Raw genomic sequence first — 26,055 nt, 5'->3', positions numbered from 1 at the left:
CATTTTCCCAAAAGTGGGAATTTTAAGAAGTATTTTTTAGGATATTTTTAATATGCGAAAAATTTTTATAATTTATAATCAATTATTGGTGAAAATAAATCAAGAATGATTCATCAAAATGTTAACCAAATTTCTTCATTATTGAAACGTTTACAGCATTCTCATTCAAAACAATGTACAAATGTACCCGGTTATTAATCGCAGGGTTAAAACGGGAAAAAAATCATTTCTCTAATTTTACGACCCCATCTAAAATTATACGAGCAACATGAAAAATTACATCTTGTGATAATTGGAGTTCGGTTGAATAAGAGTGGAAATGATGTGCAAGAAACCTATTTTGAAGATCGAAATGTCCTACAAAAAATCCTGATTCGATTTTACTGAAGAAATATAATCTCCAAAAATATTATTGGATAAAAAGAAATCCATTATTTTTATATGAGCTATAGAATTTTATTTAACATGTTTCAAAATGTCCGATTTGGGTCAAATATGCACCGTTTTGTTGTATGATTTGTTGCCTCTCTCATAGAAGCACTGCTCTCCATTTGCTAAAAACTTTAGTAGTCGATTTTTCCAATCCTCCCTAGATACAAATTTTTTATCATTAAAGAAATTTTGCAATGCAAGAAAAATATGATAATCGATAATATAATGGTGCCAAGGTCCGGATTGTATGGCGGATGTATTAAAACTTCCCAACCAAGCTGCCGAAGTTTCTGGCGAGTCACTGTAGTTGTGTGTGGCCTATTGTTGTCCTGGTGGAACACGACACCTCTCCTGTTGTCCAATTCTTACCGTTTCTGGTCAATTGCTATCTTCAAACGGTCCAGTTGTTGACAGTAGAGATCAGAATCTAGCGTTTGGCCATATGGAAGAAACTCATAGTAAAGAAACTCATAATAAATAAACCCCTTCCAGTCCCACCAAATGCCTAGCAGAACCTTCTTGGCCATTAGTCCTGATTTGGCCACCGTTTGAGGTGCTTCACCGCTCTTTGACTATTTCTCTTCTCCAGTTACCATTCGTTTAAGAAATGGGACTATCTCATTCCGTTTGGCCAAGGCTTCGTAGGAAATTCATCATCCATCAATTTTTTTCTGTTAATTGTTGTGGCACGAAAACATCGAGCTTCTTTTTGAATCCAGCTTTGTGTAAATGGTTTAACACAGTTTTATGGTCGATTTTTAGCACCTGGGCGATGTTACGACTGCTAACCGGTCAACTTTGATCATTGCTCCGATTTTATTGACAATAACTACAAATCCATATATTGAGCAATCACTTCATGTATAATAGGGTGGCCAGAAAAAAAATAATCACACCATACCTGCGAACTTTGAACTTTATGTAATCACCAAGGTTGGGGATAAATCCCAACAGGAAATTTCCACTGTTGAACTTATTCTGGCTTGTCTGCTCTTCACTTCAAATAAAAGACTTGTTGCTCGTTTGGTTGCTATGTACAGAGTGTTTATTTACAACTTACATTCTAATTAGGTACACTTAACACTAAGAATGTGATCGTCTAGAGTGTGTGTTTCGCACTCTGCGATCTCTACACAGTTACTCTGGGTTGTGTGTTGTAACATACGTAACGTACGAGTTCAATAGCTTCAACACTTCCCCTCAACACACATACCCAGATACCATTCAAAAACCAAAATCAAAAATTCTTTATTCATATTTTCGGTAAACACATTACATTTTTATACCTAACTTATTTGCAACCAATACTCATGTCTTGGCTTCCCCTGAATCCCATATTCATAACGGCTCGACAATATTTGACCTAACAGTACATCCATTCGAGTATCTTTGATGCTGAGGGCTCCCCTCTCTATGTCGACCGTAACGGTTTCTGCACTTCTTTGCATTTGTTGTTGCTGCAGCCATAAACACATTCATCTTTGGGTTGTTGATCAGAAACACGTTCCCCACTCTCCTCGCTGTCAGCACAATTTTACCGTTGTCAATTACCTTCGCACATTTCTTCCCAAATTTGACGTCGTGAATCGCCGCTACTCTACCTACCGATATGAAATTGCATTGTAGGTTCGGCACATACAACACATCATTGAGCACAACGTCACCCTCATTGATCCGCACTCTCCCCTTCCCCTTTGCTTCAATTGTCTTCTTGCCAGCTAGGGAGATTTCTTCTCGATGCTCCTCAAAAGTCGAAAACAAACTTCGATCACAACACATGTGTGAGGAAGCACCGCTATCTAAACACCAGACCTTTTTATTGACGTTGTTGTTGTCGATCGCCGCTAAACTTGTGTACGCATGCTCACCCTTTTGCTCTGCCTTTTTGCATTGAGCAGCGTAATGGCCTCTGCCGCCACAGTTGAAGCAGTTGTTGTTATTGTGTGTGCGGGATCCTCTATACCTGCTACCTGCGTTGTTGTTGGGACTTTGCCTATTTGCGTTGTTATTTCTTCTATTGTTGTTGTTGTTGTGATTTCTGCGATGTGCGTTGTGTTTAACGCTATTGTTGTTGTTGGGATTTGCACTATTTTCGTTGTATTTCTTACTGTTGGGGTTCCATTTATTGTGCGCCATAAATGCCTTTGTGGAATTTTCTGTTGTGATGCCCATTGCCGTTTTTCTTCTCTCACTTTCCTCGGCTAACTTTACCTTTAGAGCAGACAATGTTGGTAAAGTGTCCCTTGACTCTAGCGCAACCACGAAATTCTCGTATGAGCTGGGAAGACTGGCGAGGATCATAATTACTAACAGATCTTCACACAGCTCTATACCTGCCTCTGCCAATCTATCCACGACTGATGTGAATTCGCAAAGGTACTCCTGCACAGCATCGTGCTCTTCCATTTTCATGCTAATCAGCTTCTTGAATAGAGATACCTTTCTTATTGGCCCTTTTGGTCGATGAATTTCGGACGGACTGTTCCACGCGTCCTTCGCCGTCTTGCAGTTTTTAATGTGCGACAACTGAACTGCTGTGATGCTGAGGATAATTGTCTCCATCGCCTTTTCGTCTTTTGTCCTCCACTCAGCATTTTTCTCTTCACTCATTTCCTCGGCGATCACCTCCCATAGATCTTGGTGAATAAGGACGGACTTCATTTGGAGGCTCCATGATTCATAATTGTCCTATGACAATTTCTCAATGTTGAACATCGACGACATTGTTTCTTATTTCTTTTCTATCGACACACGATGAATTTCAAACCGACACACAGTTTTGCAATAAAAATGTCTTCTTGCTGTCCACGCACTTTTAATTTAATATTTATTTTTAAATTCGCTGGGCATCCACTTTCAATTCCCTTTACTTCTGCGTAGTTCTGGGCGTTCACAATTTAATTCACTTTTTATATTTTCTTCCTTCGGCGTTGATCTTGGATTAACTATCTCGTTCAGAGTTCTCCTGGGCCCATAACCTGTTGAACTTTATTCTTGGCTTGTCTGCTCGCTTGTCAAATAAAAGACGTCCGCTTTGTGTGGTTGCTATTTACAGAGTGTTTATTTACAACTTACATTCTAATTAGGTACACTTAACACTAAGAATGTGATCGTCTAGAGTGTGTGTTTCGCACTCTGCGATCTCTACACAGTTACTCTGGGTTGTGTGTTGTAACATACGTAACGTACGAGTTCAATAGCTTCAACATCCACCCCCATATATATATATATATATATATCAAAAGATTTCAAGGGTCTCCACAAGCACAAGCCGTAGAGCCCATCGATGCTAAAAGTGTTGAATTTTTAAGAATAATTATGATGAATCTTCACAACTATAAACGAGAATTTTAAAAAAATATGATTTGCGAGATCATTGATTGTAAAAATTTGTTATACCGTTTGCATGATCAGAATAAAATTCTATGTCGATGTCTGTTGAAATCACGATAGAAAACGTAATATTTGAGATAGACCTTATACATTTTGCACTGACATTGCTATTTGTCATAGGATGTTTGGTATTGCAAATGTGGTATATCGGTTCACGAATTGGTATAACTATTAAAAGCAATAGAAACCTTCTTTGACCCGAACCGAACAAGCATGCAAATATTCGTGAAGATTGGGCTAACTGTGGCCTGTATCATGTCTGCAAACTATAATAGACATACGCATGGTCACACATGTCTAGATAGGCTTGGCTAGTCGATATATGACGATCGGTGGATCTAGGACCAATATTTCGGGGCGTTACAATCTCCTGGGTTGTTTAGGATATAAGTTGTCCAGGGTATAATTATTAACATAGCCTTCCTCCATATTTTCGGAATTTTGAGGCTTGTAGCAATACTTTCCAAGCGAAAAGACTCGAATCCTAGATTCAATGTTCTTGGTATAAACAATTTACGTGACATTGCCTCCAAATAAAGATTTTAACTTAACTATACTTAAACCTTTTTTAAAGCTACTATGCTTGTTGCACTTTATACCTTTAAATCGGAATTCTGTTCTCAGCATTTATTCCACCAGCATATAAGAGATATTGCATGATAATAGATTTGATAATAGATCATAAGATACTTGAATCGATTGGATGAACAATTTTTAATAAATACGACTGCAAAGATATATATGATATTCACAGGACCATAAATATGTTCGTATGAGCACGAAAAAACTGCAATCGACCCTGTGGATCTTAAAATTTGAGCAATTCCAACAGAAGTTGTTCGAGAAAGAAGGGCTTCGAAGCAGAACAAGTTATGTGGCAACTCTTTGGCTTGAAGAACGTATGAAGGTACAACGTTCAACGCTGGCAACAGTTGGCAACAGGGTTGGCCAGCAGATGCTACTATGGGCTGAGAAAACAAATTAAAAACAAGCTCACCTCTCGCCAAACTCACACTCTGCAAGACGCAGATACTACCCGCTAGCAATGTGGACTAGTTCGGCACCGTATACTCGTCGATTCTTAGGGTTACAGTAACTAGTTCCACTTAAGACCCCTCACAGTGCAAACAACTGTAAACTTTAACATGGGGATGTCATACGAGGTAACCAATTGACTCCTTTTGCATTACCTGTAGATGGTACTGTACTAGTTCCAGGTTTACAGTCATATACCAGAGACAAAAGACTAACCCCTACCTAGTTCCAAGTATACAGCCATATACTAGTGTCAGCAGACTACCCCCTATCTAGTTCTATGTATACAATCATGTACTAGTGTCAATTGACTATCCCCTATCTAGTATAAGCAGACCGATTCTAAACTAGTTTCCAATGAACTAGTTCAGTACCAATTATTGTTAGTGAAATGATTATTTTTAGTTTTAATACATTTTTTATTTGAAACATAAATGAATATAAATATACGTTACTCTATAAAAACACAAATAAATTAAATTCAATATATATACATATAAATACATATATATAAACTTAACACAAAAAATTGGCACATGTTTATCTGATTCTTAAAACTATATTTACATAGTTAATATAAAAACAAAACAAATTCAATATTTATAAAATAAAGTTAATGGTAATATTTTATTAACTATTCTGCTTTTCTCTCAGCACTCACTTGTTTAAAAAATCGTTTCTTTTGTACTTGTATTGCTTTTCGCAGTTGCGTTTCAGGGGTGTCTGAATTTTCTTGAACTGGTATTGAATCTGCAAAAAAATAATGTTTAATGTATACAATTATGTAGAATATAGTAATATTTTTTTATATACCTTACCTAAAATTACGTTAGATATATTGCTTAAGGACTTCAAACTTTTTTTTCCATGATTTCCGTCAATATTATATTCGTAAGTAATTTTTAAACCTATAATATTTTTTAATGATTTCAATATTCCCTCTCTTTTTATAATGGATGATATAATCTTAACCTGAAAATTAACAAAATATTTGTATATAATCTGTCTTCACTAAGAAAAGAATTTAAAAATACTTACATATAGATCTTTATTCTCACTTGTGATGTCGTTATTAATATCAATAAGATCTTTCTCAGTGCTGATGGGAAACCTATTCGTTAAAGGTATCTCATCACTTTGAGATCGAAGTAATTTTTGCACCATCACCTTCAATTCAGCTAATGCATCAGCTAAAACCTTGATCTGACCTATAGTGAAAACAAAGAAACAAATTAACAATTTGCAACAATTCTAAGAAAAATGACATAATTTTACCTTGAATTACTTTTTGAGTATTTTCCACATTTTCCATCTTTTTAACAAAAGTTTCGCAATTGCACTTTTGATTGAGACCATCTGCAAAATAGAAAAATAATAATAGTGAATTAATTAGGAAATTATTTAAGATTATTAATTACTTACCATTGTTTATAATTGAACTGAAACGTTTAATTTTTCTGGGTGTTTCTTCCATTTTAAAATAAAAACTAAAAAAAACTAAAGAAAATGAATTTCATGTATATAATAACAAAAAATTAATTTAACAATCCAATTAATAAAAAGAAAAGGAGTTGCATGAACTGACAATGAAATTTCAAAGGCAGGTGTGCAATAAAGGCAGTATAACTAGTTTGCTATTGTAGGGTAAAACTACTAGTTTACACTCTAAATCGGTTATGGAAAAGAGTTCTTCGCGGCACGATGGCTCTGAGTCCACTACGCTTATACCCAAGTCTAATGAATCACAGGGTTCGTTAAAAAAACTTTGTGGATTTGTGTACCTGCGACCCAATAAAAACCCCTCTTGGCAATCGCGGAACGTTACAATCTGTATAGGAATAGGGTTCGTTAAAAAAACTTTGTGGATTTGTGTACCTGCGACCCAATAAAAACCCCTCTTGGCAATCGCGGAACGTTACAATCTGTATAGGAATAGAAGATCTTATGTAGGCGGCATTGTTTGGAAAACGTGTAGTTAGAGTACAATTTTTAAATATGTATTTATTATTTTCTACATTTAGAATTGGAGTACTATTTCCTGAATTTAGTTCAAATGTTTCTTCTACAGAATACCTATAAATTTGTTCTAAAATGTTCCTCGGACTTTTTATATATTTCTTTAATTTTTGAAGGTAGTTCTCGAAAGGATAAGATGATCCACTTGTAGGATCTCCAACTATATTAATAGATTTTTCCAAATGTAGCAAGGAATGTACATTATATGAAATACTATTTTCACCAAATACTATAGCAAAGTTTTCAACAAATATATTAAGCGTATTTTGAGCAGTTTCCAGATTTATCGGTCTTTGTTTTGGACAACAAATTATTCTATACGAACAATGTAATAATAAAAAAATATAATACACATCTTCGTGTACGACATTCTTTAAGACAATAATTCCGTTATATAAAATAAATTGCCGAAATTCAGTTGCCTTCCAATTCGATAATTCGTCCAATGATCTGGGTTTACGACAGAACTCTTTAATGCTATATTTTCGAATATTAGACAAGGACTCGGATATGTTCGAAATGGCTTCCTTGGAAATTTTAATATTACTTTTATTATTTATAAGTCTTATAAGGAATTTTCTCACAACACCTAAATCTATTAGGTGCATAACATCTAATATAACTTGTGTAACCATTTTTACACCAATACTCTCAAGAGGGGAATTTCTTGAAAGGTATTTTGTTTGGTGAAAGTTTGTATATTTTCTAGAAGCGAAATCTTCATCACTGATTATAACATCGCATATTGAGCTGTATGTTAATGTCCCGTTTATTTTTTTCCAACCTGTGTACATTTTGCACAACCGTATCGTGATGTATGAGACGGGACACCGGTTATAAAAGCTCTTGCAGGAGCATCACAAATTATAGCACGAATATTTATAGTGTATGTGAGACCTCCAATTTCTAGACCATTGAAATTGACGTAAATATGTGTCCAGGTCTTGTGGTTTAGTTTTGCCTAAAAAAACTCCAACCGGTAAAACATAACATTTAGGTGTATTTGTAGTTTTAACTAAGATCGGCCAAATTTGAGTTTTTGAGCTTTTAAAAAGTGGAAGCCCGTCTATATTCACATCAATGGTTATATTTTGAGGCAAAGAAATACAATTAGAAAGTTTTAAAAGCTGTGATCTAACCCCGATATGAATATAAGTTCCACCTGCAATACTTTCTATTAAAGGCCTTGATGGACAATAAAAATTAGGGTTGAAAGAGATACTAACACCTTCTTCTCTTAAAATTGAAACTAGATCTTGCACACAATTTCTAGACGGTCTGTGTTTTTTAAACCATTGCTCAAATTTTAAATTTAATTGCCCGGCTTGGTTAAAGTCTTCTTCTTCCACTAAAATATGTGGAGATATTGGTCTGATATTTTCTGAAGGTTCCTCAATAGAATAATTATGTGGGGTTACCTCTGAGACAACATTATCAATTTTTTTAATCAAAGATTCCTTTTCTTTCTTTACTCTACGTCTAAATTGTCTTTTGCTACTCATTCTTACCTTTTTATTTGTTATTTTAATCACTTTATATTAACACAATTTTCACAATGCAACTTCACTTTACAACGATCAAAATAAGAATGATTTTTTCCAAACAAAACGCACGTGCATTCCTCAAGAATAACTGTTCATTGTTTTTTGTTGATCATCTAAACAAAAAACTATTCAAAGTGATTCTTGTTCGTAGAGATCTCATTCAAATGTTCGTTTAACTTGTCTGTTGGTTGGTTTTTTGGTGGTGGTTTTTTATTTATGCACAACTGTCGCCTCTTCGTTTACTTGGGGACGAAAAGGTGTCAATTGGTTCCATTCGCATTACTTGGGGACACATTTGGTACTAGTACGGCTTATAACTATGGGTACTTGTTGTTGGCCGCGCAAAGACCGATGCGCCTTGTTATATTTTTTTAAGATCGGCTTATGGAACAAATGTTCTGTCACAAGCCAGCTAAGGAAGTAAGTAAATAAGCCAGAATTTTTGGAGGATAATGTTTGTGTTTTGCGAGATCATTAATGCTAAACATTTGTCATTCCGTTTGCATGATTTGAAAAAAATCTATATCGATGTAGTCATGTTTGTCTGTCTATTGAGATCACGACAAGAAACGACAAGTTTTTCCTCATAGGATATTTGGTATTGCAAATGGGCTATATTAGTTCACAAATTAGTATAGCTCTCATATAAATGTCCCGACAAATTATCGATAATTTAAGGACGTTAGCAAAATTTTCCAACCGGAAAGGCTCTAAATTCAATTTCGGGCTTTTGAAGATTAACATACATCTGTACAAAAAATCACCATTATATGTCCATGTTTTGATATATTCCCCAAAAAAGTCCCGTCCATTTTTCGGTATTTTGAGTATTTTTACCGCATTTTTAAATTGAAAAGGATCTTATTTGTCATTTCGGGGTTTTGCTGGCTGGAATACACCTATGCATAAAATTATAACTACAGGCCTATGTTATCTACGATATTCTATATTTTTTGGCGGCACCTAGGGAGCAACAATTTGGTACTTCTGATTTTTGAAACCCGGTATATTTCTATGTAGAAAACCAGTGAGCGGAGCAGTATAGTTGGATGGGATCGACCCTCTTTCTGTGGATCTATATTCTGAGTTTGGATAATATTTTGCGATATATGCACTCACTTGACCGATTAGAGGTCAACAGTTCCTCTGCGGCATTTTTTCCGAATCATGGTTTCCCGGAGTAAAAAATAACACCACAACACTCAAGTTTTCTTATTTTACACAAAAAGTTTTGATTCTCTAAAAATTGACCGCTTCATGACATTCGAATAGTTGGTCAGATCGCATCCTCCATGGAAAATTTTTGATAATTGAGGCGTTTTCGGTCCACTTCAACCTCGAAATAGCATCTGTTCATCATCGAAAGTTGGCGTCTAACTTGAACATAATCGTAACCTCAAGGAAAAATGTCTCTCTACATTTCCGCCCTCTAATGTGTGTAATACTACACATTATCAGAATAGAATATAAGTCAGGGTCCATTTGACCCGCTAAATATTGACCGATCTTTATCAAAACAGGCATGCTTATTCTTTGGCCCGATCCCCTTCTCCATGCAAAATTTCACGATGTTCGGGCCATTATTGCGGCCTCTGGAGCGACCAGAAAAACCGAAAAAAATAGTATTTGGTCCATTTCATCCCCTAAATATTAACCGATCTTTCCCAAAATCAATAGGGGTCTTCATTGGCCAGGACCCATCCTACATGCATAATTTCGTGAAGATTGGTCCATAACTGTGGCATGTATCGTGTTTAAAAATTATAATGGACAGACGGACGGACACACATGTCTAGATCGACTCAGCTAGTCGAGATATGACGATCGGTATACTTAAAGGTGGGTCTACGACCAATATTTGGCGGCGTTACAAACTTTTGGGCTGCACAAAGCTATAATACCCTGACAACATAGTTGTCAGGGTATTATAGCTTTGGGGTGACTTCTGCATTTGATGGGACACATTAAGCACCATAGTCATAGCCTGGTAATTATCACCGCCATCAGTCTGGCTATATTTTCTAGCTGTGGACGTTGACGTCTCAAGGCCACACACACTAACAAAAATAGTTTTTTCTATCGCATTTTCGTCTTATATATGTAATTTCGAACCATAATAAATGATTATTTTTAAAGACAAACTCAAAAACGTTTTAAGAAAATAATATTAAAAGTATCTGTATATGACCGAATGTGCCCCACTTTAAAATGCCGAATCCACCCCGAGGTACTTTCTATAGATTTTATTCGATAATTGAAAACAACAACATATAAAGGAGACATGAAAAGAATTGTTGAATAAATTACCGATTTATTTTTTACCAGACCTTAACAATTAATTTTTTGATCAGACCTCGTTTGTATAAAAATATTTCAATATTGTTAAACATCTCCATATTCCCTAAAATACAAAAATTCTCTCCGAAACACACAAATACACATAATTCTCATATTTATTTTGCAAACACTTATCACTGCATTACAAACATATTCACAAAGGACAATTTGTATTCAACTAAAACATAGATGCGGGTACAGGTAGGATCCACATAAAAATTACAAACAAATTGTTCGCACAAAATTGACCATTACGAGCAACACACACGTAATGTACCAATAAACAAGCAAAATACAAATGAACATAAACTACAAGAAAAGGAAACATAACGTTTCGTATTTTCTTTTCGAGGGAAAATTATTTTTTCTCCGAAAAATATTTTATTTTTGCCATTGTGTATTTCGTTTTGTTGGATATTTCCATGGAAGGTGACAACAAAGTGATCAAAATAAATTGGTTGTATTTATTTGTATTTGTAAGAATATAACAAATGAATTCAAAGGACAGCTGGGGGAAAAAATAAAAATGATTCGGATGTATAATTTTCTAAATGATGAGGTTGACCTTGTGTTAAATATTACATAAAAATATGATAAAAATAATGTTTAATTAAATTTAATAGAAATGCTTTTTGTAAGAGTCCAAAAATTATTAATATTATGGAAAATGTTTTCAACGACTTTAGAATAATTCAGGAGGCAAATGTCTCGATTTTATAAAATATAAAAAAAAACAGAGGATGAACAATTAATGGAGAAATATTGTGTATACGAGGGCTACTATATATACTTCTGGCTTTATAATGAAAATGTGAATATTTATAATTAAGGGTTTTGAACTTTTGCAATTCTCGATTAATTAATTAATTAATTGGCGAAAAATATATGCGAAATGAAACCATGAATTCCGGGGAACAAAAAAGCGCTGATTGTGGTACCACAATCAGAATTATCAGTTCTACGTTGCTCAATCGGAACTGTGGGCATATGACCCCCTTCTGGGCCCTCTTCTAAGACACATATGGTCGATTTATTCAGGTATTATTTTTTGCCTCACTATTACCGTTTTTTTTTTTTTTTTGTACGACTTCGTGGTTGAATCGCCGATCCCCATAGAATTAATTTATCTAGTTTTCCCACCGCGAATTAAAATTTGATCATAATCCATATCCGAAGATAATCCACGTCGATAGTTGTTAAAAATGCTTATTACTAGTTTTTATACCCTTCACCACACTGTGGTACAGGGTATTATGTCTTTGTGCATATGTTTGTAACAGGCAAAAATAATCAAGATAGACCCATGGTTCCTTTTGAGAATATGCATAGAATCACTTTCTGAGTCGATTTATGCATGTCCGTCCGTCTGTCCGTCTGTAGATGTTAAATTGTAAACAAAGTACAGGTCGCATTTATGATCCGAATTGGATGAAATTTGGCACAGCTCATTTGTTTGGCCCAAGGACGAACCCTATTGAAATTGGGAAAAATCGGTTCAGATTTAGATGTAGCTCCCATATATATTTTCGTCCGATTTAATGTAAACGGTCCCTATATATCTTTCGATTTGCACGATAATTGGCACAGCGTAATGAATTAGGTCTAGAATGATGTGTGTAAAATTTCATAAAAATCGGTTCAGATTTAGATATAGCTCCCATATATATCTTCGTCCGATTTAAATTAAATTGTGTACCAAAGTCCCTATATATCTTTCGATTTGCAGGAAATTTGGCACAGCGTAATGAATAAGGTCTAGAATGATGTATGCCAAGTTTCGTAAAAATCGGTTCAGATTTAGATATAGCTCCCATATATATCTTCGTCCGATTTAAGGTAAATTGTGTACCAAAGCCCCTATATATCTTTCGATTTGCACGAAATTTGGCATAGTGTAATGAATAAGGTCTAGAATGATGTATGCCAAGTTTCGTGAAAATCGATTCAGATTTAGATATAGCTCCCATATATATCTTCGTCCGATTTAAGGTAAATTGTGTACCAAAGCCCCTATATATCTTTCGATTTGCGCGAAAGTGGGCACAGCGTAATGAATAAGGTCTAGAATGATGTATGCCAAGTTTCGTGAAAATCGGTTCAAATTTAGATAAAGCTCCCATATATATCTTCGTCCGATTGAAGGTAAATTGTGTACCAAAGTCCCTATATAAATTTCCATTTGCACGAAATTTGGAACAGCGTAATGAATAAGGTCTAGAATGACGTATGCCAAGTTTCGTGAAAATCGGTTCAGATTTAGATATAGCTCCCATATATATCTTCGTCCGATTTAAGTTAAATTGTGTACCAAAGTCACTATATATCTTTCGATTTGCACGAAATTGGGCACAGCGTAATGAATAAGGTCTAGAATGATGTATGCCAAGTTTCGTGAAAATCGGTTCAGATTTAAATATAGCTCCCATATATATCTTCGTCCGATTTAAGGTAAATTGTGTACAAAATTCCCTATATATCTTTCGATTTGCACGAAATTTGTCATAGGGTACTAAATTAAGTGGCTTGTTTTGTTTTAAGCTAGCTGGATGGTTTTAAATGAATTTACATAAATTTGTCCCATTGTACGCAAACGACTCTAGACTTACCCGAATGAAATGGCATTTAGCACATGTTCCAGAAAAGCATAAATATCACATATTCAAGTTTGTTCAATTCCATGTCAATGATCTTTCGAAAAAGGCGGTGTCTGTTAGGAAACTCTACATATACCCAAAATGGTGAAGGGTATCATATAGTCGGCCCAGACCGACTTTACTACTTTCCTTACTGGTTTTTTTAAACATTAATTTTTCAGCCTGTCCGGATGAAAAAAATTTAATTCATATAAAGAGGCAAGAGATAATTAAAAACCAGTAAGAAAAGTAGTAAAGTCGGACTGGGCCGACTATACGATACCCTTCACCATTATGGGTATATGTAGAGTTTCCTAACAAACACCGCCTTTTTCGAAAGATCATTGACATGGAATTGAACAAACTTGAATATGTGATATTTATGCTTTTCTGGAACATGTGCTAAATGCCATTTCATTCGGGCAAGTCTAGAGTCGTTTGCGTACAATGGGACAAATTTATGTAAATTCATTTAAAACCATCTAGCTAGCTTAAAACAAAACAAGCCACACTTCTCGAATTTTAATCTCAATCAGATTGTAATATATATGGAAGCTGTGTCTGCATCTGCACCAATTAAAAAAAAACTTTGACATCATTCCAGTCCCATCTTGATACCTAAAATCCAACTAAAATCGTGCAAATCGAAAGATATATAGGGACTTTGCTGCACCATTTACTTTCAGACCTCGAAATCGGTAACTCCTTTCGAGAGTTTCAGACAGGCATATGGCAGTCAGACAGACATTTCTATATCTAGGCTGCGGGTATACGAATTGATTTTGCATGCAAAAAGTTTCTGATAATGAATATCACTGTGCGACAAGATTTTGGCGGGTACAAAAGTCCTATTGGGAATGAAATACCTTGGCAAGTATATCAAAATCGCAGAAGTAAAAATTCGCCATAGGAGATATGGCGTGATAATTTGTTTGCCGGCGACCCTATTATACATGGTGAGATAGCTTCATATCTTGATTTGTAGCTGTTGTATGAGTTTTTTTCCTTTGAGCATTTCTTCAGTAAAATCGAGTGATGGATTTTTTATTAGAATATTTCGTCCTTCTTACTCGGTTCCTTGTGCGTCCTGTTTAGTCCTTTATTTGTTGAACCAGATTCCTACTAAAACAAAATGCGATTTGTTATCCTTGTAATATTCTACAAAAATGTTGCCCATAAGATTTTAGGTGGGGTCCTCAAAGACCCCACAAGAAATCGCTATTTCAACGTTCTAATTGTAATTGTTCTCAATTTTATCCGTGACATGTCATATATATCATGTCATGAGTATAAATTTTTTATTATTTCCAACCAACATATTTAGCAACGCCAAAAAGCAAATTTCTAAGAAGAAAGAACTGGTTTTCTAAATTTGTTAACCGGATATTTGGATAATAAACCCTTCTATAATGCATTATTTGCATATCAATCAGAAGGCTTATAAATAAACGCGCTAAATTTATTGAATCTAACTATTATCTGAATATCCGGTTTTGGTTGATTTGACCCTCGGAATATTGACCGATCATCATCTAAACAGCCGCTCTAAGTATTTGGTCAGATATCCTTCGCCTTGTAAAATATGTGATGTTCTGCATGTAATAATTGTCTCTAGAGCGATTAGAAAATCTGACAAAAATTAAAGTTTTCGGTTAATTGCACCCCTGAATGAAATCTCAACTTCACTGAAAACTATAGGTGTCGTCCTTGACCATAATCGGAACTCCATGTACAATTTCAAAGCGATCAGCGCGATATTTCCGTCCTCTAATGGAGTAATAGTAATACTATGCACAAAAACCCAAACCAAATTACGTATAATTCCCACACCAGAGTACATACAGCCATATAATTGTTATTAATTTGAAGGTCAACAACTCTTCTTGGATATACTATCAACTTCTCGGGTATATGGCCTTCAGGAGCAAGTATATACGCCCCAGAATAAAAATTTCGTAATTTTTCACACAAAAGTCAGGGTCCTTTTGACCCGCTAAATAATGACCGATCTTTATCATAACAGACATGCTTATTCTTTGGCCCGATCCCCTTCTCCATGTAAAAATTCACGATGTTCGGACCATAACTGCGACCTCTGTATCGTGTTTACAAATTATAATGGACAGACGGACGGACGGACATTTCTAGATCGACTCAGCTAGTCGAGATATGAAGATCGGTATACTTAAAGGTGGGTCTAGGACCAATATTTCTCGGCGTTACAAACTTTTGGGGCTGCACAAAGCTATAATACCCTCACAACATAGTTGTGTAGGGTATAAATATAACATTTTAGAGTCTATTTGGTAGAAACACGTTACCCAAAATACCGAAATTTGGAATATAGATTTTAGTGTGAGGGGCTACTCAAAACAGTGGACCAGTATTGATCATTGGGTTAAAAATTGATCCCTATTGTTAACTCCATATCTTATATGTTGACTACCCAAAAAGGTAGACCGATATATCCCATTTTCAATTCGAAATGTGTGCAAAATTTCAAAGCTGTATCTAAAATATTACGAGCTCTATCGTGATTTCAACAGGCGGACAGGCCTAATTCAAATATTTGTACTCAAAATTACTAAAAGCAATATTCATGGATTTATGAGTAATATTAAAGGCGTCTTTCGTCTTATTAAGTAGTAGCAACACCCATCCAGCCCCCATCATATATTAATACCACACACATCCACCATATATACAAGGCCACTCGTCACATGAATACATATGTCACATTTGCCATAACAATCACAATTAATATAAATAAAATCCTATTAAATAGGCTCAGCTAAGGATAAATGAATGTGCGTTCGTTTGTTTGTTCGTTTGTCTGCCTTAACTAATTCGTTTATCTGTTCGTCTATTGTTAATGTGAAATTACTTAAACAATTCAAACAAATTTCGACATTGATTACAGTAATTGTAACTGTCTTCGGGGAAAAAAAGGACAAGCAGCAAGGTCTTGAATAATGTCATAGCAAGTAATAATAAATGTCAATTTTGGGAAAAGTTTGACAAACACACACACAAAAGAGATTTTTTTCTTTCAATTTCGATCATAAGGAAAATATTTAGGCAGTATTCAATGGACTAAGAGAACTCATTTTACCCATACTCAAAAGTTTGTATTCAATTTGGCGAAATAATTTCCTTTTCCAAAAATATACTACTTTTGTTGTTGAACAAATGAAAACGTCCAAAAAGTTTAACACTTAAGCAATTTTTAGTTTTCCAAAAAAAAAAAAAAAAAAAACAAAAATTGATAAAGTGTCACAAACAGGTAGCAATGAAAACAAAAGAAACAACACGTTTTCAAAATATTTTCAAAACAATCAAAATGGACAAAAGATGAGCTTTTTTAACCGTTGCCTTCCCAACAAAAGGAAAAACAGAACACACAACAAGGTGAATCACAAATTCACTCACACACATACCATTTATTCCCTGAGCCAACAGTTAATGTGAGTTATGCCTTTTAGTTGTTTCCTTTTTCCTGAGAATGTCCCCGGCGTCAAGTCATAAACTCTGGCCAAATGGCCATAGTTTTTCTCACACATCACATCATTGCTAATCAGTGCGTAACATTTTCTGTGCTCCTTTTTTTGGCAACAACAAAAGGAACAAAAAATAAATCTTAACCCAAACACTCACACATACACAGAGAGAGATAGTCGCATGAAGTTCCTACGCACGCCACACTTGTTTACAAAAGGTATTTCTGTCGACAAATTTACACACGACTGAGTGACTTGCAAACATACACATACACACAAAAAAGCAATGAAAAAAAATTCACTCACCCCATGAATATTTCACAACTTTCACTAGCCATTACTTGGACTCTTTCTACCTCCATCCGATACTGCTTCTTGTGTGACCCGGTCCATCTTTCACTGGGCCCAACAAAAAAGGTATGCATGCCTGCAAAAGAAAAAGATAAAGTTTGAATGAACCATATATTTGTTTATGTATGAGTTTGGTATTTGTATGTCAATGAGTTTTGTTTTGTTGTTATTGTTGCTATCCTAGTAGTAAGTTGGGTGTGTCTGTGTGTGTAGAAAAATAAAGTTGACCCTCATTTGTCAATTTAAGTTTGTATTGTCGTTAATCATACGCGTTCAATGTGAAACAATTTCATATATGTGGAGGGCAGTGGGGATGGCTCTATACGGATATACACTGGGAGAAAATACAGAATTAATTTTCATGTTGAGAGAAATACTGTATGAGTATGTGTCATGGTCTATAAGTCGGAGTCAGTTTGATTTTGCGGAACAAACAGGTTAATGTCATACATTCCCCACAAATAAATATTTGTTTTTTTTTATAAAAACATCATACTGGGATTCAGCCTGACTATTTTGCTAAAACAAAATACAATTGGTATCCCAAATAACCCGCCAAAACTACTGAAGTTGTAGACGAAGGTACGGTCAAACTGTTTGGTGTATTGCTTTCCCTTGCAATACCAACAACAACGTCATGTGTGTCGTCACATAGATTAAATCCCAGAAGGAAAAATTACCCATATGGTAAAGTTCGGAGATATGGCGTGATTACTATTATTATTATTTTTTTTTGTGTGTTCCCATGAGTTTGTAATACCGTGAATTATTGGCTCTAGACCCATCTTTCAGTATACCGATCGCCATATCGACTAGCTAAATCAATCCAGTTATGTGTGTCCGCAATTAATAGGCAATTTCCATGAAGCCAAATGCCTGTTATTAAAGCCTACGGTATGATTTTTTCAAAATTTATGTGTAAGCTAATACAGGTCATAGAAATTGCGGTGCAAATTTTCAGTTTTCTAACTATCAGCATATCCGTGTTGTGCATTGGGTATTTAAATACCCAATCGACCAATCAGGGTTCTTGTTGTCTTCAGAACCCGCCTGAATTGGGGGATTTTGGATTTGTCATTTTGTATACAGAGTATACTTTAGGAATGTACGCAACTTGTACAGAACAGGCGCAGTGTTCGCTGTAGCGGATGTACTGAAGAAGTACAAAGCCGATATTATTGCCTTACATGAAATGGGATGGAAAGGGCTGGCGTAAGTAAATCAGATGATTACGCCCTGTATTATAGATGCCATGAAAAGAGGCGTGAATTTGGCTGCGCATTTATGGTTAGCAGGAGAATAAAATACCTCATTTCCAGATTTGCTATAATCCGTATAAAAGCGAAGTTCTTCTACATCAACCTCATCAGTCTTACAAAAAACATGGTAGTTAGCAGCACTAGATTCAAGCATCTCGATATACACAAGGCCACTTGGATTTCTCCCGATCGAACAACGAAAAATCAAATCGATCATGTTGTGATAGACGGAAGGCATTCATCCAGTGTTTTAGACGTCCGATCGATCCGAAGAGCGAATATCGATTCGGATCGCTACCATGTAGCAGTCAAGGTTCGCACTCGTCTTTATGTTGCAGCAAAGGTGCGATCTAATGTTACACGGAAATTTGACGTCGAAAAGCTGCAAACACAACCACTCATCTTACCCATTTGCTTGACGAAAGCACCCCTGGCCCCGATAATAATATAGAAGCACAATGGCAGAGAATTGGCCACTCCCTACAAACTGCAGCAAAAGCAACACATGGGTACCAAAGACCACCATCAAGAAACCCATGGTACGATCAGGAGTGTCGTAATGCTACTGATATGAAAAACGAAGCGTATAGGGGCAACACTGCTGACAGTAGCAACACGTAATGCGATGGAGAATTATTGGGAGAAAAAGAGAGAGGAGAAACGTATTTTCAGAAAAAAAGAAGAAAGAGCAACGTGAACGTGACCAAATCGAATTGTACAGGAGTCAGAATGAAGTCCGGAAATTTTACCAACGAGTAAAATACCAAAACGATGGCTTTGGTGCAGGCACATCGTTGTGTAGAGATGAAGAAGGAAACCTGGTGGCAGATACATACAGCGCGCTGAGGATCTGGAAGGAGCATTTCGAAAAACTTCTGGTATCAAACAGTGATGGTGAAAAATATACACCAGAACCAATAAGAGAATATTGTATAGTTTGTATACCACCCAGCAAATATGAGGTCAGAATAGCAATCAATCGCCTGAAGAATAATAAAACAGCAGAAGCTGATGGGTTTCTAACCGAACTATTCACGACTGGTGGTCACATTTCGCTAGATGAATGCATGCCCAATGATTGGAATCTCAGCATACTGTCCCGTGCACAAAAAAGGAGACAAGACGATATGTGTCAACTGTAGAGGAATAAGTCTCCTTCCCATTTCATATAAAGTGCTATCCAGAGTGCTATGTGAACGACTGAAGCCAATGGTCAATGACCATACCAATGCGGCTTCAGCTTTGCAGCTTTAGCCGTTCAGAGGTGTTTAAAGACAGGTCAGCGTTCGGCATTCTTGAAAAATTAATTCGGCTATGCAGAATAACTTTAACTGACACAAGATTAGCAGTTAAAGTCGAAAAGGACCCCTCGGAGCTCTTTAATACCGAACGAGGGTTCAGACAAGGTGACAGTTTGTTGTGTGACCTTTTTAACATCCTACTGGAAAAGGTCATACGAGAGGCATAGGTGAACAGAAATGACACTCTGTACACGAAGCGTGACATGTTACTCGCCTAAGCCGATGACATTTACATAATGATCGGAACTTTGAGAGCGGTAGCACCACTTTTGAATAATTGAGAAGGAGTCTGCCAATGTGGGTCTGGCAGTAAACTGCGAGAAGACCAAACTGATGGTATCAACGCGCAAGACGTCCAGTAGACTCGGACCAACTGTGAAACTTGAAAACTACAGCTTTGAGGTAGTCAAAGATTTCATATACCTTGGTAACGCCATAAACTAATGACCTCAATTTTGAAATTTGGAAAAGGATAGTGTTGGCAAACAGATGCTACTATGGACAGAGTAAGCAACTCAAAAGCAAGCCCACCTCCCGCCAGACCAAACTCACAATCTATAAGACGCTGATATTATCCGTGCTGTTGTATGGGTCTGAAGCATGGGTACTTGCGCAAGCAGATGAGGCACCTCTTGGTTTCTTTGAGAGAAAAATTCTCCAGAAAATCTATGGGTCGATCTGCTTCGATGGTGAATATCGCCGTAGAATGAAACATTAACTATACCATCTATTCTCGGACATCGAAGTTGTCAGACGTTTCGAGCTGCAGCGACTACGTTGGCTAGACCATCTTGGGAGAATGGATGAAGATGCACCACCTCAAAAGGCATATAAAAGCGAGCCAAGTGATGATTTACGCAGAAGGGGGATGCAATGAATCCGATGAAAAGATCAAGTAGAATACAACTTCTCGGAAAATGGTATTTCAAATTGGATGAGATGCACACAAGACAGACGCGCCTTTAAATTTTTTTTAAGCTCGGCTTAAGGAACAACCGTTCTGACATAAGCCAGCTAAGTATGTAAGTTATAAAAAATATTTTCTTTAAACAAGCGAAAATGGCTAAAGTTCCTCCGTGCCGAATATCTTATTCTCTCACCTTGTTGTGAGCATTCAAAATACCTAACATCGATCAGGACAATTATATAGGTTAAATCGCTGCAAGGAGAAAAGAAATATAGTCACATCGGTTTTAAAACACGCCATGGAAAAATATGTATAATTTGGATGTTTATAGGGGCGCTATATCCAGAATTAAGAATTTAAAAAAAATATCAAATTACTCGATAGAAAAAATCTCGGCAAATACAGCATATTTGAGAACAGTACCACACACCGATATTAAAAATTTTTGATAGGATGATTTGCCACAAACGTATATTAGAGTTTTTATCCCCTTAATAATGTTCATTTCACTAGCCTCCTAGTTCTATTAAATAAGCAAAATCGAAGAAATAAGCACATTTTTTTCGTTCACTGTGGAGCACACCTCACGCCTATACCTGTCGTAAATTTATTGAAGACAGGGTCACATAAAGTTTTTCTTTTGCCCATACTTTGCTTAGTTTACTTTTTATGGCATATATGTATTTTCTTTTGGCAAAGTCGTAAAATTTAATTTGTAAAAGTGGCAAAAAGTCCGAATAGAAGAGACACCTTTTGTTTGAATTCAAGAAATAAAAAAGAGAAAAACCATAACCAGATACCCCCACAACAAGAGACACAAATACATTTGCAACATCATCATATTTGTCGACGACGATGGCGGCAACGAAGGTAGCTTTACTGCCAACGAACCAAGGCGAGAAAAATCAACAACAAAACTTACAAAATATAAACAACAACAAAAGCAACAAAACTTTGATTGAACACTTTTGCACGTGGTGATGGTGGTGTTGTTGTTATTTGAAAATTAAACTTAGCAAAAGCAAAGGCAAAATCTAAACACTGCCAAAAAGCCATACAGTGTCACTTCGAGCCAGTGCTCCTGCTGACAACTCGAGACAATGGTGTGATATTTATGACAGTTTATTTGGCCAAGAAGATTTAAAACTCAAAACTGCCATCACCGGTCGGGGTATTTGAGAAATGAACAACTTTCGAGAAAATTAAATAAGGAAACCCAACTAACACAAACATACATACATATGACAGTTATAATGATTTATAGAGGGGACAACACTGTTTTCATAGTATTTTTTTTCAATTCTTTTAATTTACAAAATATTTGATGTCACAGAAATGTAATGCTGAAATTTATTTAGGAACTTGAATAAATGACTAACAACAAAGAAAACTAACAACAACAAATTTCAAGGAAATTAAATTGAAATGGGAGCTTAATTGGAAAATCAGGAATAAGGAAAAGTGTAATTTATTTTGTGAAAGGAAAAATATAAAGAATAGTTTTATGTTCGATAAAATGTCCCATGTATTCCTTTTGACAAGATGACGTCAATATAGATATAAATGTATTTAGGTAAATTAAATTTAGTTACGAATAAGTTTGTATGGCACTTTAGACCTAATCCATATACTATACTAGCTGACTCGGGCAAACGTTCCTTTGCTTTCAAATTTGATTTTCACTGCAAGTCTGGTTCCGTTGCAAAGTCTTTGTAGATTTATATTTAGAAGAAGAATGAAAGGTGCCCTTAATCGTCGTAATAATTGTTCAAATACCGATTATTGAAGCAAAATATTGCGTCATCTATCGGACAAGTTGCACAGAAACACTCCGCAAGTCCCATAGAGCATGTACAAAAAGTTTGGTCAAAATCGGTACGATAGTCTTGAATTACGGTGCAAAAACATTAAAAAAAATAAATATTGGTTCATCTGTCGGATGAACTTCAAACTACACAGAATCACTCCTCACGCCCCTTAGAGCATGTTCATTAAGTTTGGTCAAAATCGGTGTATATATCAGGCTAAATTTTTGTACTCTTCACCACACTGCGGTACAGGGTATTAAGTCTTTGTGCATATGTTTTTAACAGGCAAAAGAAAACGAGATATATACATGGCTCCTTTTGAGAATATGTTTAGAATCACTTTCTGAGTCGATGTGGGCATGTTTGTCCGTCTTTAGATGTTAAATTTTAAACAAAGTCTAGGTTGCAATTATGATCCGATTTTGATGAAATTTGGAACAAGTCACTTATTTGGCCCAAGGACGAACCCTACTGAAATTGAAGAAATCTGATTTTCTTTAACTTTAAGTGGCACAAGGTCAGCAGTTAAAAAATGAAAAGGACCTATCGGAGCCCTTCAATACCGAACGAGGATTCAAACAAGGTGACAGTTTGTCGTGTGATCTTTTTAACATCCTACTGGAAAAGGTCAAACGAGACGCAAAGGTGAACAGAAATGGCACTCTGTACACCAAACAAGACATGTTACTCGCCTACGCCGATGACATCGATATAATGGGTCGAACATTGCGAGCGGTAACAGCCACCTTTGAACATATTGAAACGGAGACCAAGCTGATGGCATCAACGCGTGGAACTTGAGAACTACAGCTTCGAGGTAGTTAAAGACTTTATATACCTTGGTACCGCCATAAATAAAACGAATGACATCAGCTTTGAAATTCGGAGAAGGATTTTGATGGCCAACAGATGCTACTATGGTCTAAGTAAGCAGTTTAGAAACAAAGCCACTTCCCGCCAGACCAAACTCACACTTTACAAGACGCTGATACTACCCTGCTGAAGCATGACAAGCAGATGAGACATCTCTTGGGGTGTTTGAGAGAAAAATTCGCCGAATGATCTACGGGCCGATCTGCGTTTACGGTGAATATCGGCGTCGAATGAACCACGAACTTTACAATTTATACGCGGACATGGACATAGTCAGTCCTTTCGATTTGCACGAAATTTGCCATAGAATATATATAGCTCCCATATATAGTTTTGTCCGATTTTGTGTAAATGGATATAAAATCCCGGGTGGCGTAGGGGATGATAGATACCAAGCAACGGCTCTGATTAGCTTTAACATGGCGAAGCCCAGGCTTATCTTGGTCCCTCTTTCATCTCAATTGTGGACACTGACCTCCCCGCGGTGCCACCTGGGGAGCTATTCTCATCACCCGATGAAATAGTGAGCTAATATGTGCCGCGAGTTCACCCATAAGAACTATAAAAAAATGGGTTGAGGCGTCGGGTTAGTTGCCCACTCTCGGAAAACCCAACCTACTATGAAAAAGCAAAGAAAAAGAAAACCAAACCCCCCTAATGTTGACGACCCCCGCAAACGTATAAAGGACCACGATCTGCGAATCTGCACTTGGAATGTGCGCACGCTATACAGAACAGGGGCAGTGTTCGCTTTGGCGGATATACTCAAGAAGTACAAAGCCGATATTATTGCCTTACAGGAAATGCGATGGAAAGGGACAGGCGTAAGTAAATCAGACGACTACGCCCTGTATTATAGCTGCCATGAAACGAGACATGAATTTGGCTGCGGATTTATGGTTAACAGGAGAATAAAAGACCTTGTCTCCAGATTCACTCCAGTAGATGAGCGAATTGCTATAATCCGTATAAAAGCGAAGTTCTTTTACATCAGTCTAATTTGCGCCCATGCTCCGACCGAAGATAAAGATGAACAGACCAAAGATATATTTTATGAGCGCCTAGAAACAGCATATGACCGTTGCCCTGGCCATGACATTAAAATTCTGCTAGGAGATTTTAATGCAAAAATCGGAAGGGAAAATATCTTTGGCCCCACCGTCGGAAAATTCAGCCTTCATGAAGAAACATCCGATAACGGCATGAGGTTGATTGACTTCGCGGCAGCAAAAAACATGGTAGTTAGCAGCACCAGATTCAAGCATCTCGATATACACAAGGCCACCTGGATTTCTCCTGATCAAGTAACGAGAAATCAAATTGATCATGTTGTGATAGACGGAAGGCATGCATCCAGTGTTTTAGACGTCCGATCGATCCGAGGAGCGAATATCGATTCGGACCATTACCTTGTGGCAGCCAAGGTACGCACCCGTCTAAATGTTGCAGCAAAGGTGCGATCTAATACAACACGGAAACTCGACGTCGAAAAGCTGCAAACACAACAGGTAGCCGAGGCCTACTCCGCTCAACTTACCCATCTGCTTGAAGAAAGCACTTCTTGTCCCGATAATAGTATAGAAGCACAATGGCAAAGAATTGCCCACTCCCTACAAACTGCAGCAAAAAGAACAATTGGGTACCAAAAACCACCACCAAGAAACCCATGGTACGATCAGGAGTGTCGTATTGCTACTGATGTGAAAAACGCAGCGTATAGGGCAACCCTGCAGACAGTAGCAACACGTAACGTGATGGAGAATTATCGGGAGAAAAGGAGAGAGGAGAAACGTGTTTTCAGAAAAAAGAAGAAAGAACAAGAAAAACGTGAGCGTGAGCAAATCGAGATGTACAGGAGTCAGAATGAAGTCCGGAAATTTTACCAACGAGTAAAACACCAAACCGAAGGCTTTGGTGCAGGCACATCCTCCTGTAGAGATGAAGAAGGAAACCTGGTGACAGATACAGACAGCGTGTTGAGGATCTGGAAGGAGCATTTCGAAAAGCTGCTAGTATCAAATAGTGGCGATGAAGAAGATACCCCAGAACCAATAGGAGATGATGGTATGGAGTGTATACCACCTAGCCAAGATGAGGTCATAAAAGCAATTAATCGGCTCAAGAACAACAAAGCAGCAGGAGCCGATGGGTTACCAGCCGAACTATTCAAGACTGGTGGCCAGATGCTGGTCAGGAGCATGCACCAGCTGATTAACACAATTTGGCTAGATGAATGCATGCCCAATGATTGGAACCTCAGCATCCTGTGTCCCGTGCACAAAAAAGGAGACAAGACGATATGTGCCAACTATAGAGGAATAAGTCTCCTTCCCATCGCATATAAAGTGCTATCCAGTGTGCTGTGTGAACGATTGAAGCCAATGGTCAATGACATCATCGGACCATACCAATGCGGCTTCAGACCTGGCAAATCGACCATAGACCAGATTTTCACTCTGCGCCAAATCCTGGAAAAGACCCACGAAAAACACATCGACACATATCACCTATTTGTCGACTATAAAGCCGCATTCGACAGCCCTATCCGTTCAGAGGTGTTTAAAGCCATGTCTGCGTTCGGCATTCCTGCAAAATTAATACGGCTATGCAGGATAACTTTAAGTGGCACAAGATCAGCCGTTAAAGTAGGAAAGGACCTATCGGAGCCC

The 26,055-nt window shown here is 36.8% G+C and overlaps 1 protein-coding gene across 1 annotated transcript; it reads right to left on the bottom strand.

Moving 5' to 3' along the window:
- Positions 1-5,521: 5,521 nt before the first annotated feature.
- On the bottom strand, positions 5,522-8,735 carry LOC133331766 (uncharacterized; the record flags this gene model as incomplete). The annotated part of the gene is made up of 6 exons (XM_061540141.1): positions 8,385-8,735; positions 6,283-6,347; positions 6,136-6,216; positions 5,899-6,068; positions 5,679-5,832; positions 5,522-5,610 (listed from the first exon to the last, which is right to left on the bottom strand). Coding segments are annotated over exons 2-6 (546 nt in total), but the record flags the coding sequence as incomplete, so codon positions are not given.
- Positions 8,736-26,055: the final 17,320 nt, after the last annotated feature.

This window comes from Musca vetustissima, unplaced genomic scaffold, assembly GCF_032173495.1.
Source record: "Musca vetustissima isolate MV318-11 ecotype Yass unplaced genomic scaffold, APGP_CSIRO_Mvet_v1 utg5239, whole genome shotgun sequence".
Classification (NCBI taxonomy): Eukaryota; Metazoa; Arthropoda; class Insecta; order Diptera; family Muscidae; genus Musca; species Musca vetustissima.
Note: the sequence above shows the minus strand (reverse complement) of the source record. Positions and strands in the feature narration are given on the sequence as shown.